This window comes from Podarcis vaucheri, assembly GCF_965113315.1.
Source record: "Podarcis vaucheri genome assembly, chromosome: 1".
NCBI classification, from domain to species: domain Eukaryota; kingdom Metazoa; phylum Chordata; class Lepidosauria; order Squamata; family Lacertidae; genus Podarcis; species Podarcis vaucheri.
In genome coordinates, this window is record NC_138759.1 from 117810467 (window position 1) to 117827403 (window position 16937).

At 41.6% G+C, this 16937-nt stretch overlaps 1 protein-coding gene across 1 annotated transcript in view; it reads right to left on the reverse strand.

Moving 5' to 3' along the window:
* Window positions 1-1137: 1137 nt before the first annotated feature.
* AGPS (alkylglycerone phosphate synthase) overlaps window positions 1138-16937 on the reverse strand; it is a 51274-nt gene continuing 35474 nt past the window's right edge. The window contains exons 15-20 of the mRNA XM_082241443.1: window positions 14343-14412; window positions 13312-13373; window positions 11573-11662; window positions 10360-10459; window positions 9669-9726; window positions 1138-3333 (exon numbers count right to left, since the gene is read on the reverse strand). Of these exons, the coding sequence (XP_082097569.1) occupies window positions 3212-3333; window positions 9669-9726; window positions 10360-10459; window positions 11573-11662; window positions 13312-13373; window positions 14343-14412 (502 nt within the window). The 3' untranslated portion in view covers window positions 1138-3211. The remainder of the gene's footprint in view (window positions 3334-9668; window positions 9727-10359; window positions 10460-11572; window positions 11663-13311; window positions 13374-14342; window positions 14413-16937) is intronic.

Sequence of the window (16937 nt, forward strand, 5' to 3'; positions counted from 1 at the left end):
GTAACAGTCAGTAACATGTTTTACAGGTGTGAACTCTGCCAAAATAGAAAATGGGTTTTAGCCAAGACCTAAAGAGCTTTTTAAAAGCACACAACACAGCTCACGTATCACCCGTGGGATTCTAGATTCTCTTCCCCTTCACAACACCACAAACTGCTATTGAAACTCCTAACAGATTTAAACAGATTGCAATTCTCCATGCATGCAAACACCACTCAAGGCCTCAGGTGTGTGGAATAAGTTTCCTGGTTCTTTGGATCCTGCCCATTACTGTGGCATTGGAGTAAAACAGTAAATGAAAATATGGCCAACTATGCCATATTTCAAACGGAATTATGCTCTGCCCAGATATCACACTGACAGTTCAGCTACAACGCTCAAATTTTAAACAGAAGATTAAAAAATCCTAGGAATCCAAAGAGTTACACTATGTACGTCCTGGGGGATTTGAGTCGCCCCTTATTTGAAGACACTCACAGCATTGCGCTGGGAATTCAGATTTGCCAATCAGCATGCAGTGGTGTGTTGTTGTTTTTACACATCCCCTACTTAAAGCAACCAAGAAAAGCTCTGCTTCACCAGCTTAGCATTCAATGAGAGGTTCCAATGGTTTTAGCAAAAACACAGAATCTCTAGGTCACGCGTCTCGTTTGCTTCTGGTCAGATGGAAAGGGGGCATGGAAAGCAGTGTTGCATTTTGAATGCCAGCTCCTCCCTACCATGAGGCACTGCAATACTGCAGACATCTTGAACCTTCAGCAAAATGAATGGTCAGGAGGGTTCAGATTATGGCCAGGCGTCCCAAAACCAAGTGTGTGCCTCTAAAATAGCTCTATACCTGCCTCCATTTTTGGTCAACCTTTAGCACCACACTGGATACTGATCTGGAGGGTTCTCTGCCATCTCTTCCCAGATGTCACTCCTGAAGGCCAGAAGAATGCTGGCGTTGTGTATGGTTGCACATATATGGTCCTTTGGAAGCCTAGCCAAGAGTAAGTGGTTCAAGTCTTACAACGTCAGTCAAAAGATGCTAGGATGTTGCAACTCACCATTAGAGAAAGCTAAATGGATGTTATTGCGCATCCTTCACCAATACTTTTGGCCCTGCTGGTGCGTCATGAATACACTGTAAATAGCTTTCCATTTGAAAATTTTCACTTTTTAATGAGCATCTCAGTCTTCTGAATTAGCACTCACACACTTGCATATGTTTTACAGGTGCTCTTGCTAACGCTCCAAACAATTTAACCATTTCAACAAGGAAGAAAACGAAATAAGGTCTAGCAAAATAGACGTAAGTAAAGCAATTTACAATATGTTCACAGTAATCTGCATTGTATCTCCCGCCCCCCGAAACCTATCCACTTCTTGCAGCTCCCCCCAGTTACTTCATTAGATAGGACAGTGTGAACAAGACACAAGTTTATACTTCATGATTTGAACACTCCTTGTCATCTATTTATCTATAAACCTATGAAAAATATCCCCATAGGGCATTTCCCTGTGCAATTTTCAGTAACAAAGGGTTAGGAAACCTATAATAATTAAGTAAATCAATTAAGCACCATAAGTGAAACTACACATTTGGAAATTGAATAAACTTGGTCAGAGCAAGCAAAAATAATCAGGAAATTAAACTTTTGCTATCAAAAAGGCAATTTTATTCCCTGAAACAAACATCTGATCCTAGATATGGTGCTCATTAGGCACATGAAAGCACTCTTTTTTTTCCTATCAAAAACAAAACTGAGTACCCTGGTGTAACCAGATTGATGCCAATGAGGATACCTTGTACATGGTTAAGAAACAAAAATCTTAATGTTGTGCTCAGTCTTAATGTTTACTATAGGTACAGACTTTAGTAGAGAGTAATTGTTCAGGCCTATCACGCTGCAATTTTTTAAAAAAAAAAACCTTTTGTGGATTAATTTTTTAAAAGGACTATCTGGATTGCATTCATGAGTTCTGGTAAGACAAATATCAAACTGACAATCGTCATGATGAGATATTATGCATTGGGTCTGTTTTGAAGGTGCTTTAGGGCATGAATGCAGTAGCTATGATTTGACCATACACTGCTTTGAGTTGACATGCTGGGTTAAGATTAAATAGCAAAAAATTAGTGGTCAGATTAGAACAGGATGTTTAACAGATGTGTTCAGACTTCACATTTGTTACCAATTGCTAGCAGACATTAACATAAACGTTATTTGGGGGGGGGTGAGTGTCACAATTTCAGATATTTTTGTTTAAAGTTTTTTCAGCTGTATATATAGAATAAGAACTGGTGCCCAAAAATGTAGGTATTTATAGACAGAATTAATTTTAACAATTCTAAGGTAGGTTTCATTCTAATGCTTTCTGATACTGTTTAGAAAAGCATGACATTTTATTTTTGTGGACTAAATGATTACACTCATAGCTAGCAGTCAAAATTTAAAACAGACTGTTTCAGAATTGAAATGGCCAAAATGCCAAATTACACTTCTGGAGAAACAGAATTAACAGGACCATTTGTCTACTTGGGAAATTTTGCCCTGTAAAAGAATCAGTAAGGCAAAATTATGAAAGCACTACACTTTGTTTAACAAAGATAAAGTGTGTTTTTCTGTATTTAAAAATAAATGTTTGCTTTTTGGAGTCAGTAAGTATTGTTCAGAACATTAAGTTACAAATGCTATTGAGACTACACTTTGTGAACTAATGCTTTCAAGTAATACCAGATAGGGGGAACTAGGAATCCAAAATTATTTTCGGGTTTTGTTTTTTTAAAAAAATTGCAGCATGGTATAAATTTCATTGCCTGTTTGTTTAAAATTTCAATAGAAAAGCTGTTTTATAGAAATATAAACCCATTTTTCATCTGCTTCTCAGGAGTGCTGCTTTGTCAAGAACGTCTCCTATGACAGAAACATTTAGTATCCGCCTTGGCTATTCTTGCACTATAGCAGGGGAAGCCATCCAAACAGGTTATCAGTTAGATTGACATTAGTATACTTTGGGCTGGTTGTGTGTGAGAAACGTTTTGGAGTGCTCTGTGGGAAGTGTGCTATGAGTAAATTGTATGATCACATTTAACTGAAGGAAATTAAAGATGTAAGGAGTAAACAGCTTTCAAATTGGGTCCACGCTATATCTGGATACTGGGATAGCCATGAGACTCATAAACGATCGCTTTTTTTTGTAATTTCACTTTGGATAGTAACCAGGCTTATAAAAGGTTCCTGTTTCCAAAGATGTTATTGGGGTCCACAAATTGTTTGACAGATTTCAGCATCCCATAGCCAACATCTGAGATGCTCTCTTTCAGCCACTGCTTCCGTAACTTGCCCACTGGAAAGAAAAAGGGAAGGGGAAAAAAAAAGTCTTTAATATTCACCATAATAGCAGGAGCCAATCAATCTTGTGACCATGAATGAACAAACACTGGGTGATAAATGCTTTTATTCAAAAATGAGAAATGTTTTGCTTTATTTGATTTATTGAGCCCACCAGACTATCAAGCTCATTAAGCTCGATGTACTCCCAGAGGAAGCCTGTCTTCCACACTGCCTACTCTCTTTACAAAGTATGAAATTTAGATAAAGTTTAGGCCAAGATGGTGCGTCACATTAAAAATTAAATTAAAGCTGCATATATTTTGAACGCTGTGAGCAGGATATATGGAGATACGGCAAAGGAAACACCAATCCTAAGGCTTACTCTTTTTTATGTATACAAAAATATGCAGGCTTTCATACAAAGAGGCTTCTTAAATGTTGAGCACTTAAACATGCACAAAGTGGATGCAGCTGCAGGAAGTTACTAAAAAATAATAATCAAAAAAACCTGGCTAACAAGCCAGGAAGCACGTTTCTCACAAAAGTGGGTAGTTGAACTATAGCCATTTACCTGGAAGGATGTCCCCACTGAGCTCAATGGAACCTACGCCTGAGTAAACATATATACGATTGTGCTGTTAACTATGTGTACAACGAAGATCGCCATGACACGTTGCCAGGACTTTTGCGCGACTTAGTACTCATATTGCCTAGGATATCATAACTCAGTTTTCTGACTTCAATGATAATCTATTTATTTTATTAATTAAAATTATACCCCCACCCTTTCTCCCCAAAGAGCCCAAGGGCGACCAATAGCAAGTGATGAAACAATAAAAACAATTCAAATACAGTTGTGGATCTACAACATTCGAACATAAAAGTACAGATTTTTATTATTATTAACCATCAGTTGTTCTTTTAATGGCTGTTAATTACTTAAGTATTTCAATTATTGACTGAATAAGTCAAGGCACACACCCGTTTGTATTTGCTAGCTTCAACCAGGGCTCCTTTGGGAGGAAGGCTGCGATATAAATGTAACAAACAAACAAAGGGCATGATCCATTTGTATAAGGCAATATGCCACAGCCCCTGCCTCTTCCACGTATTTGCAACTAAATTCAACCCAGCTTGCACGGCCCATTCTACCTAAAGTGTCGTTCAAATAATTAATGATGGGGATTACCAAAGGAGAGCAGAGCATTTTTGTTTCTTCTCTCTGAGGAATACAAACCGTGTTGCAGAGCTGACTGAACAGCGTAGGCTAGGAGAAAAAAAAGCCTGATCTGTTTTCTAAGTATTTGGCAAAAGCACAAGCCAATTATTGGCATTGAATTGATAAGGCAACCTCAAACGTATAAGCAGCGTGGTTTGGAGAGAGTATGGAAAATGCACGTTTCGTGAGAAAAAGATGGGCCTTTTCCTGCAACCATATTCCTATTCTCGATTTGGCAAGGCTGACATTCCAAGGACGGCAGAGATCTCTCATGTCCAACCACCCACATTCCAGTTAGAGCTAAAGAGACAATGAATAGTCTATGCTATTATCCGCTATTATCCGTAATATTGTTTCGGCGAACGTATCCTGTGGTTATGGATGTAATTGTCTCAAGAAGACCGAAAACAACTGGTCCAACAAGATGGAGCACATTAAAGCCACAGCAGGATGTCCGACAGCTAGCATGCCTGTCTTTCCCCCACCTCCAGGAATAATGCAATTCCACGAGGGACTGAACTGATCTCTCAGCCGCTGCACCAAACAGCCATTGCATATTTAATGAAGTCGCTCACCAAGTGCTTGAAAACAGAAGGTGCTCGGAGTGCATCATTAGTTCTGTCAGAGTGATAATTTACACATCTATCTTGTCACATTTTCTATGCTTTATACTTTTGCAATAATAAATCTAACATACATTTGATTAGCGAACCAGAAAGCCGGGGGGGGGGGGAAGAAGCCGTACAGCGGACACTGGTGGTCCTTTATGAATGCATTTGATGATAAAAAAAATTAACCCCTTTGTTCCATAAAGTTACAAGCTGCATGTCCTTAGCGCTTACCGCAACTATGGCTAACCAAGGTTTCATTAAAAAAAAAGGAGCAACACCATTTTGTCTTCCTTGAGGAACAAAGAAAGAATATTTGAATCAGACGGCTGGCCGGTGTTTGCGGCCTGCAGGGAGACTTTCTCATTCCTACCTGAACATGCCAAAGATTCTTGCATGGACAGTAAGTGCTCTACCACTGAGCTAGAGATATACAAACTTCCTGTCCACCTGGCTGCATAAATCCATGACTTCTCAGTGAATACGTTCTACTAGCAAACTCCCTTGGACCATTCTGGGGTAGCTGATATGTGACGGCTATTTCACAGATCCAAAGTATCTGTTCGTGCAGCAGTCACTGGGTGATTGACATACGCAAGTGTCAACCAGCATGAAGGATTCATGCTGTGTGCCTTTAATCTAGATGTGCTTCTGTCTTGTAGGCTTTTTGCCTGCAAGTCAACCTGTAGCATAGTAATTGAGTATTTTTTTGCAATAATTAGTGTAGAGCCTATCGTGACTGACAGGCTGCATTTAGGCTTATTTGCAGTCCTGACCAGTTATCCATTGCAATACTTGCTTTCACCTGCCTCTTAATATCATTAGCTGGTCTGCTCTGATGTCATAGTTAGGTGACTTGAGACTCTAAACTACAATTGTTGGTTTGAAAATGCACAACCACCATTTGTTCAATTAACCCATAAATATCACCTAAATGGGGGGCAATGGCTTTTAACCACAACCTTGTGTGCATAAATCAGCTGAGCAATCTGTTCAGTGGAAACAGGTACAAAATGATGAAGCCTAAGACATTTTAATCCAGGCATGTCCAAAGTCCTCTTTGGGGGCCTAAGTCGGCCTGCCAGTCTGTTTAATCCAGCCCCTGTGGCAGTTTATTTCCTGGGGTAAAATCCTAAAAAAACCTCAACAACTTCAACCTTCAATTCTTAAAAAAGGTCAACATGGCCCATGTTGGCCAGCCCTCATGGCCCATCACTTTATCAAATCTGGCCCTCTTTCGAAAAAAGTTTGGACACCACTGTTAATCACTAACAGTATTTAAGAACCTAGAACTCTTGGTAGATTTTTGAGAGCCTCTTCACCACACATGGTGTTTTCCTTCTGGGCACTTATACTCGTAATACTCCAGGATCATCAATGAAAATGTGTTATAACATTCTGCTATGCTTAGCATAATCTGAGGGGTGCAATTCAACATCAAACTCTTCCAGTCTGTGCAAGCACTGCAGCTCAACAGATGTTACAACGCACACACACTGTTCTAGGCATTGTCCCAATCCCTTCCCCAAGCCAATTTTGGGAAGGGGCAGGGAGGAGAGGACTATTGCAGAAGTAGAAGTCCTTGCTCCTGGCTTCCACTGATGGGATGCTTAGGTGAATCCCCAGGACATATCTGTAGACTGGTACCAGAGACTGACAACACTGAGCAGCCTGTGGCTAGAAATAAGACTTGCTAAGGCAAGTCTCAGACATGGAAAGGTCCGCAATCCACACTCCCCTGTTTTTCTGGCATTTTGGAGAATAGTGATGAGGGCATGGAAGTGAAGAAGAAAAAGTCCAGACTGGCTCTACATGGGAGGGTGGAAAGTACACCCTAGTTGCCCCAATCAATGAAAATATTCTCCCACTGGATGGAGAGGAGAACATATCAGCGCCTGGACCATTGGATGGAAAAAGGCAAGGAGAATTTCGCTGAACATTTTGCTTCAAGCCCTTAGTTGACACTGCATATTCATTATGCCATGTTCTCTCTATTATGAGCTCTTGTTGAAGGCTGGCATTCAATGAGTTTTAGATTAAATGAGCTACCTATATACTTAACCTTTTTATTGCTCTTCGTTGGTTTATTTGTGAAGTTTTTTTTAAAGCAACTTCTCTTAAGTGTCTCATGTTTTGTTTCCACAGCAGGTGGTTGCTCCTCAGGAACGTGTCCCTTAGAGTGAACAGTTGCTGCATGCGGAAATGGTAACTATTTAAGTTTCTAGAATAAACTCTGCTGTATAAACTATTCAGTCCCTTCCTTAAAACAACAAACACCATGAAGATTGAATTAAACAGGCTTTATATTCCTTATAGCCCCAAGTCTCAGACTACATCTGTTTTGTTTGATACACAAAACCGGAGTTAAAATAGCTCCATTTATCACAACATGATTGTAGGCAGACTAACCAGGCTGTCTGTTTCCAGATAGTGAAAGCAACTGTTATTAATCACAATTATAGGGCAAACACTGAAGAGGAATTGCATCAATATTCTTCCTCACAGAGGAACTAAAAAGCAATGCTGGGAATGTCATGGGAAGGCCTGAAGGTCAGTAAATAATAATAATTTTTAAAAAAGGATACAACCAGTTTAATCCTGAACAGTAAACTCCAGGAACATTAAGATACACGGGAGGAATTCAACACACAATATTAGACCAGATCACCACAGAAACGCCATTGGCAAAGCGGGAAAATGGGAGTTTCAAGCTTGTTTCGTCATGTGCTCTACGCCACAGAAGACAATCGCCACCATTGATTTATTAATTGCCTTCTAAACAACCATCTCAAGGCGATTTACAAGATGAAGGGGGAAAGCACCCAATGTGCCGGGATTGTAGCCATTGACTTCATAATTCCTTGTACAGTGGTATCTCGGTTTTCGAATGTAATCCCTCCTGGAAGACCATTCGACTTCTGAAACATTTGAAAACCGAGGCGCAAAGGGCGGTCTGCCAAGTCAACAGAGAAAAGTGTGAAAAACAACAGATACGCAGCAGAAGCATTTACTTCCAGGTTTTCGGCATTTGAAAACCAAAACGTTCGGCAACAGAGATGTCCGAAAATCGAGGTACCACTGTACACCATTGTAGTAAATTCTCCCACGTTCAGTTTTTGCAACGGTATTGCATGCCATATTTCTATCTCTAGGACCAGGACAGGCAACCGTAAGACATTTTGCATACAAAAAGGTAAAGGGACCCCTGACCATTAGTTGTGGCCGACTCTGGGGTTGTGGCGCTCATCTCGCTTTATTGGCTGAGGGAGCCGGCGTACAGCTTCCGGGTCATGTGGCCAGCATGACTAAGCTGCTTCTGACGAAACCAGACCAGCGCACGGAAACGCCGTTTACCTTCCCGCCGGAGCAGTACCTATTTATCTACTTGCACTTTGACGTAATATTTTGCATATACTTATATATTTATCCTGATTCATAGAATCATAGGATTGTAGAGTTGGAAGGGACCACATGGATCATCTAGTCCAACCCCCTGTGATGCAGGAATCTTTCACCCAACATGGGGCTTGGACCCATGACCCTGAGATTAAAAGTCTCACGCTCTACCAGCTGAGCTATACTGTTCTCCAACATGTGTACAGAAATTCTCTAGGCTCAGCCTGTTGGGTCTCATCATGTTTCTGGTGTGTGGTGCTCTGCTGTAGTGGTCAGGCTGTACCCTTGAAGGGCCAGAGGACCCAATAAGACAGCAGGGGCAAGACACCCACATGGCCTAACCCCAAACTGAATACTGCAGCCTTGGAACAGTCAGTGACGGCTTAGGCAGCTCCGGGTATACTACTATCTTCCTTCCCACTACCATACAGATAGCACAGGGTTGATAGAGAACTGTCAGACCACTGGTTTTAGCATACTGCAGTTATAATGATGGCATGCAATCATAGGAAAGGAGGGAGACTAGTGCCAACTAGCTACAGATGCTACCATATCAACTTGTGCTCAGAAACCATTAGGGAGTCCGTGCAGATCCAGAAGCACTGGCTTAATGTGCTCCTGAGCCACCTTCCTGACGCAGAAAGGTTTTCATCGGCAGCCCCTTGGCTGGGGCGCAGGAGAATATTTCTTCTGACAACCACTTAAAATAGGCGTTATCTAGGGTTGGAAGTATCGGTCTATTTCTAATCACTTAGTTTCACACGTGTGTTCAGTCATATGTCTGCTCCATCCCGTTTTCTACTACTTAACTGTGTCACAACATTTGGAGAAGTGTGCAATCTGAAGAATAGCTATGTGTTATGGATCTGGGTATTAGCACATGAAATGCAAATCAGATCAGTTCGCTTTAAAACATGGACTGAACCAAGCTCAGCGTCATCGCAGAAGATAACCACGTCAAATCCTTGAAAGTCGTGTTCATAATAGGTCTCCCAAAGCTCTCCTGCATAACACGAGTAGCACCACAATGCTAGGTTTAACTGCACAATGCTAGGTTAACCACAATGCTAGGTTTAACAAAAACAGGTATCAAACACTGCTTACGTAAGCAACTGGAAACATTACCTCCATGATGATGTGACAGGCTTCCTCCGTTAGCAAGGATTTCATCTCTAGCTGACATCTAAATAATGCAAATAACTTAATTAGCCACTAAGCTCAAAGTTGATGTAGCAATCTGGACAATTACACACCTTTCATTCGTTTTAAATACTGGCAAACAAACAACACAATGCAATCGAGATTATTTACACATTCTGCCAAGTTTAGAATCGGCTTGCATATTGCAAAATAGGAGGGTGTATCCCACCCTCCTATTGGGGGATAGGTTTCCACCACACGTTACTGGAAGTCCACATAAACGAAGGAGGTGCAACTCCTTTCAAAGGCTGGCAAAGATAAGGAAGCATCTCAGCTTGGAATATTGACATGTACAGGGTTGGAGCCATCTACAAAAAGGGCTCCTTCTGTTCGTGGAATTAAGGAAGGGGGTGGGGTGGGGGACAACAATTCCACACTTATCCTTGCCGACCTTGTTCTGTAGGTTTCGCCAGCCTTCTGGAGCGGCTTCTCGGGGGTGGGGGGTGGGAGCAATCGGCAGAAATTGTTCCCCACTTTTTCCTGGTGGGAGGATCTCATGAGCGGAACCTCTGACCACAAGGCGTCTGCCTCTAACTTGCAGTTTTACTTGTTATGGTGAATGAGTTACTACAGCCAAGTATTACATAACATGAAAGCGACAAAGAGTTACAATTACCTCTATTTCTTCATAAACGTGAACAGGGTCGCTTAATCCTCTGTAGTTAAAGCCCAAATAGAAATAGACACAGGCGCCAGCATCGTAGGTCTGCGTCACCCTGTGAGTTGTTTTTTTAATATGTAAAAATGGTATTTGTTAGATCAAGTACCACACTGTTGTATACATAATAACGTAAGCCGACCCTGCTGGATGAGGCCCATTGAGTTCAGCATCCTGGAGGCACAACATAGCCATTGGGGCTAGCAGCTGCTGATAACCTTTGCTGAATGCTCTTTCCAAGATATCTGAGTGGGTGCCCATCACCTGTAGGTGCAAGCTCCATGATTTAACTATGCACTTGCTTTTATCTTCCAACATTCAGCTTCACAACATGCCCAAGAGTTCTAGTGTAATGAGGGAGAAAAACCTTTCTAGATCTGCTTTCTCCGTGCCACGTATCATGTTATGAACTCCAATCCCCAGGACTGTTTTGCCCTTGTCTGAACCTTTTCCAACTCTACAATGTACTTTTTGAGGTGCAATGACCAGAAAGGCACAAAAGCTGCCTCTTAAAAAACGGAACCAACAATTTCATTTTAACACATTAAAATACTTGAGGTGCAATTACAGGGGGGTGGGGGGAGTATACCACAAGAAGAAGAAGAAGGTGAAGAAGAAGAGGAGGAGGAAGGACTATACTTGAAGTTTAATTGTACACTCCTGAAGACCACTATGGACCACAGCTGTCAACTTTTCCCTTTTCTTGCGAGGAATCCTATTCGGAATAAGGGAATTTCCCTTTAAAAAAGGGAAACGTTGACAGCTATGCTATGGACAATGGGAAATAAATACAAGATAGCTTTACTATGTAAAAATGGCTATCAGTACTCATTAATAGGGCCAAAAGGGGAAAAGTAGCAACACAATGAGAAGTACAATTCTGATTTTTTTGACCTAGGTACACTTCTGCTTCACCAATGCCATAATGTACACACTGTTACACTTTGGTATTTGCATATGTACAGAAAAAAAATGATAAGCCACCAATCCTGGCATTGGGTAGTGGGAGAGGGTGGATCTACCAGACAGTATGGTCGTGGTGTACCAAAACCAAGATCTGGCCCTTTCCCTCCAACCACCTCAAATCAAAAGAATATCAAGACTGCTACTGCCCTAAATTTAGACTGATTTCATTCAATTTCACAGGCAGCTGAAATTTAGTGTGTCTTACCGACAGGAAACAAAAGGTGGGAACTGAACGCCTCTTTCTTTGCATTCTCTTACTATTCTTTCCTTCACATTTCGGCAAAGGTCTAGAACCCTGAAACAAAATATAACAGAAGTTGAAAGAAATGTCCACTTATTTTGTGCACATATTTATTAGAGATTTGTGTGAGATTTATATTGCATTTCAGTAGGGTTTTTTAACAATTTATGTTAAATTGAAGCACATTTTGTTTCGTTAAAAGAAATGATTAAGTCTGTTGTGCAATTTTATCTGTAAGTTTATAAGCGTTAGGGAGCCAAGGTTAAATGCAGCTTGTTTGCTTTAAAACACAGGTTGCCAGAAAAGAATAAAGTTTAATAGGATTCCAAATGCAATGTTTAGACATACTAACGTTTGCAGTGCAAAAAGAAAATGGCTGAGTTTACAGAGGAAAATAAATGTAAAAAGTCACATAGCTCTCCAGGACTAATGGGCTGCTCCTGGTGGAGGAAGAGTTATAAACACAGCGTGTGTGTGTGTGTGTGTGTGTGTGTACACGCACGTGCTGTATTTCCTTGTTTCTCGAAAACATGTCCTTCTTTGTTACAGCTGTGGCATCTATTGCAATATTTTGCCCAACAGCTCACCACTTAGGAATCCTCTTCTAGTTAGGTGTATCTACTGCATAATCTGACAAAGCAGATACTGTATATTTCTGCCAAGCTCCTCCTAACGTTAATCCTGCAACAGATAACATGGCTCACACTTACTTTGTAAATGCTCCTATATAAGATGTCAATATAGGGACACGGGTGGCGCTGTGGGTTAAACCACAGAGCCTAGGACTTGCTGATCAGAAGGTCAGTGGTTCAAATCCCCGCGACGGGGTGAGCTCCCGTTGCTCAGTCCCTGCTCCTGCCAACCTAGCAGTTCAAAAGCACGTTAAAGTGCAAGTAGATAAATAGGTACTGCTCCGGCGGGAAGGTAAACGGCGTTTCCGTGCGCTGCTCTGGTTCGCCAGAAGCGGCTTAGACATGCTGGCCACATGACCCGGAAGCTGTACACCGGCTCCCTCGGCCAATAAAGCGAGATGAGCGCTGCAACCCCAGAGTCGGTCACGACTGGACCTAATGGTCAGGGGTCCCTTTACCTTTAAGATGTCAATGGGCATGGCTTGCAAACTGTTTGCATGGGATGAAAGTATTTCACGTGAACTAAATCTACATTTGTTGTTTCAAAACTGCCATGATCCTGAAGGAAGTCAAAGGTATGTAATGTACAGTATAGATACAGAGAAGCTTCTCAGAAATGGATGGCCTAATCCAGAAAATTGTGTTTATGCATGTTGTAGGACATGAAAATTGTATTTGGAAAATGATAACAGTTAAGAACAATTATGCATGTGGAACATGATGAAGCTCTAGATACTATCTGAGCCCAATGGCCTCCTGGAATCGTAGAACAATAGGACTAGATTTGGATGGTCTACGGAAAACAGTTATGTATACAGGAAGCCATTCACTTGCTTATCAGCTGAGAGAAATCAGCTGTTTTCTCAATATATTCTTGGATAAAAATCAGTGGCTTGTTTAATTCAACAAGAACCCTCATTAGAAATTCTGCTGCTAAAGTTGGTCACACATGGCCTGAAAAATGTATAATCTCACCTTACTAATTTTGGAAAACCTTAGTGACCCTTTTCATATGGTGCACAGCTTTTACAACTTCAGACAATGCAAAAACAGAAAATGCACTGATTTTACCTGTCCCAGGGAACAGACGTTTCAAACGATTCTCCTATTATATAATGATCCATGCCCAGGTCCTATAGAGGAGATCATTTGCAGATTAGAACTCCTAAAGTTATGTATCTATAGGCCTCAAACCTGCTATTTTGTATAATTACAGAACCCAAAACATTCAAGTGTATTAATATTCTGAGAATATTAATTTGTTAAAGAGACCTAGCATACTCCCAGGACCTACTGCATAAATTTGTTTATTCTACCAACTACTTCAAATTGCTATAGTCTTTTCAGCCTTTAGACATCAGGAACACAGCTGACATGTTATCAGGTCAAGTCGTGTGCTTTTTTAATCAGGAAGAGATTTGCCACTGAGTATTTAGTAGGCAGTACCACAGACCCCAAAGCAGACTAAGTGATGCACTGGGCTCTGAGAAGGAGGTGTAAGGCTCTGCCAGGATCCTAGAGCCCCCCCTATCTCCTTCCCCAAACTGGAAAAGCACTAATTGGGCTTTGGGAAGCAGGAGGGACGACTCTAGGACCCTGTCTTCCCCTCACCTCTCCTCAATAACAGCGCAATGGTGGGGTCAGATCTGCTGCCGGAAGCAAATGGCCTCACCTCACCTCATTGCTGGCCTGTTCCTGAACAGTGGCTATTGACCTTCATATATCTACCTAATGAGATGATCAGGGCTAGGTAGCTGAGAGATCTTTGTCCAGGCTGCTTTGGGGTGGGGTGGGAGGAGAGAATGTGGATAGACCTGGATTCAAACTTCCTCCCCATCTAATCCTTCCCAAACAACTAAAGCTGACCGATTCATTTGTCATGGGGTCGGTGTGCATCCTGTAGGCAAAACTCTAACTGCACAAATTTTTAGGAAGTGTAACAAGAAAGCAGAGTAGCCCAATATGCATGTTGTTGTTTTGCATGTGAAAAAACTCTGAACCATTAAAATATGCAACACCTCCCCCCACCTTGTTTCATATACACAACAGCACAGTACATAATGGGAAACTGAGTTTTTTAAAAAATAAAGTAAGAGACCTACCCGAAGGTAAGCAATGACAAATGTTAGCATGTATCCTCTCTGTCCATTGTCTTCTCCAGCCGCCAGACCGCTATAATTTAAGGACGGTAAAATATCAAATTACATCAGTTAATCCTATGGCATGAAATGGTTTACAGCAAGGCTGTTTCCAATCAAGAATTTAGGCAGGTAAATTAAGTTCATTTAAAATGCCCCGTTTTAATTGATTTTTATGGAAGCTGCTCTGGGAGCCATTTTGGCTGAAGACTGGGGTACAAATGCTCTAAATAAATACTATTAAGTTTAAATGTGTGTGTATTTGAGAAGCTGACCCCAAAAAATAACAGAGTGGCAGGACAGCCTAAACTCATTTTCTCTGAAGAAAAAATAAAATACAAGGCATGTAGGAACAAAATATCAAAGTGACAGGCAATCATATCTCATTTACTTTTACTATTTTAAAATTCAAGTAGCAACAGTCACCTCTACCCTTCTGATTCTTGCTAGTTTGGTAGGTTGAAAAGAACAGGCACATCTAATTTAGATTTTGTCCAGCTTCCCTTCATAATCCTCATTTAGTTTTAAAAATAGACCTCAGGCCTCCTGGAGATTCCAAAGGGACAAGAGGGAGAGATTTTTGCTACCTGGCAGGATGAAATAAGACTACCTCTTTCTTTCTTTCTTTAGCGATCACTCATAACCAAGTAAGATTGTCTTTCCATACACACGGTTTTAACAATGAGTCCGTAAGTGACTGTGGAGGCCAATTCTGGATCCACATGTCCTTCCACAGTGGGGACATTGGTTTCCAGGCGGACGTTGATTGCGGTGTGGATTTGCCAAGCATGCCTTCCTTTTAGCACGTTTCTCCCTTGTGTCCTGAGTTTGAGCGTCTTCAAAGCCCAAGACACCTTTGGTAAAGGCTGTTCTCCAATTGGAGCGCTTGCAGGCAAGTATTTCCCAATTGTTGGTGTTTATACTACATTTTTTTAGATTTGCCTTGAGACAGTCTTTAAACCTCTTTTGTTGACCACCAGCATTACGCTTTCCATTTTTAAGTTTGGAATAGAGTAGTTGCTTTGGAAGACGATTATCAGGTATCTGCACAACATGACCAGTCCAATGAAGTTGATGTTGAAGAATCATTGCTTCAACACTGGTGATCTTTGCTTCTTCCAGTACACTGGCATTAGTTCGCCTGTCTTCCCGTTGATGGAATCTTTTGAGGTGTTGGAGATGGAGGTTATAAGTGGTCCATGTTTCACAAGCATACAGTAAGGTTGGTAGTACAATAGCTTTGTAAACAAACATTTTGGTTACCCTGCAAATGTCCCGGTCCTCAAACACTCTGCACTTCAGTCGGGAGAAAGCTGCACTCACAGAGCTCAGGCGATGCTGGATTTCAGCATCAATGTTGGCCCTTGTGGAAAGATAACTGCCCAGGTAGGAGAAGTGATTGACATTTTCCAACATTACATCACCGAGTTGGATTTGTGGTGCTGCAGAGGGGTTATTTTGTACTTGTTGGTGCAGCACATTGGTTTTTTGGGATGCTGAGTGATAGGCCAAGATTTTCGTAAGCTTCTGCAAAGATATTTAGGATGGTTTGGAGGTCATCCTCTGAGCGTGTGAACACCATGTTGTCAACAGCATACTGAAGCTCTATGACGGATGTTACGGTAACCATACTCTTTTGCTTTCAGCCTGCTCAGATATAGCAGCGTGTGATAGACATTGTGAGAGAAATGTCTGCTATTTTCAGCAGCATTTTCTTTTATTTAAGAGCTTTTCTCAAATACCAAATGGTAATGAATGAAAAACGGCATGCAGCTTCAACTCAGAGACCTCAGGGGCCAAGGAGAACACTTCTATGCAAACAGCATGTAAGCATGGTCTTTGTTACATGCCTGTTTCCCTCAAGTGAGGCCCCCCTCCCCCCAGTGAAAACCGAAATGGCAACTTAGCCTGGCTGTGCTGCTGGCTATATAGGCACTTCACCTGTAAGCTGACTTTTGCGTTTTCAGTTTCACTGGCACATTTGAGGCAGAGAAAACTCTGAAACCCAACCAGGCATGTGCAGCCCAGCAGTGTTCTAACTAGCCATGGGCAACAGCCGACAGCTGGGGCAACATGGTGGGGTATTCTTGGATAAGCTGACAACACTTTATCCCCTTGTTCTTCTGGCAGAAGAGCAAAGGGGCAGCAAGTACAAGGAAAACACCCTCTAGGTGGAACAAGCTGAGTTTTGGGGTTAGTAGCCAAAACAGCTAACAGTGGCTGTCTGTTCCAGTTCTCATCTTCTAGCTTCAAGGCTAGCAAACAGAAGAAAAGAATGATAGGGCAGAGATGTTTGACCAAGAATGTGGGACAGCTCCTACTTTTTAAGCTGCCAGGCTATCCTGTAATTGCTTACTGTTCACAAAGTATCTATACAGTGGTGCCTCGCAAGACGAAATTAATCTGTTCCGCGAGTCTCTTCGTCTTGCGGTTTTTCCGTCTTGCGAAGCACGGCTATTAACGGCTTAGCGGCTTAAAGAAAAAGGAAACAAACTCGCAAGAACTCGCATAGGGAAATTCGTCTTGCGGAACGACTCAAAAAACGCATAGGGAAATTCG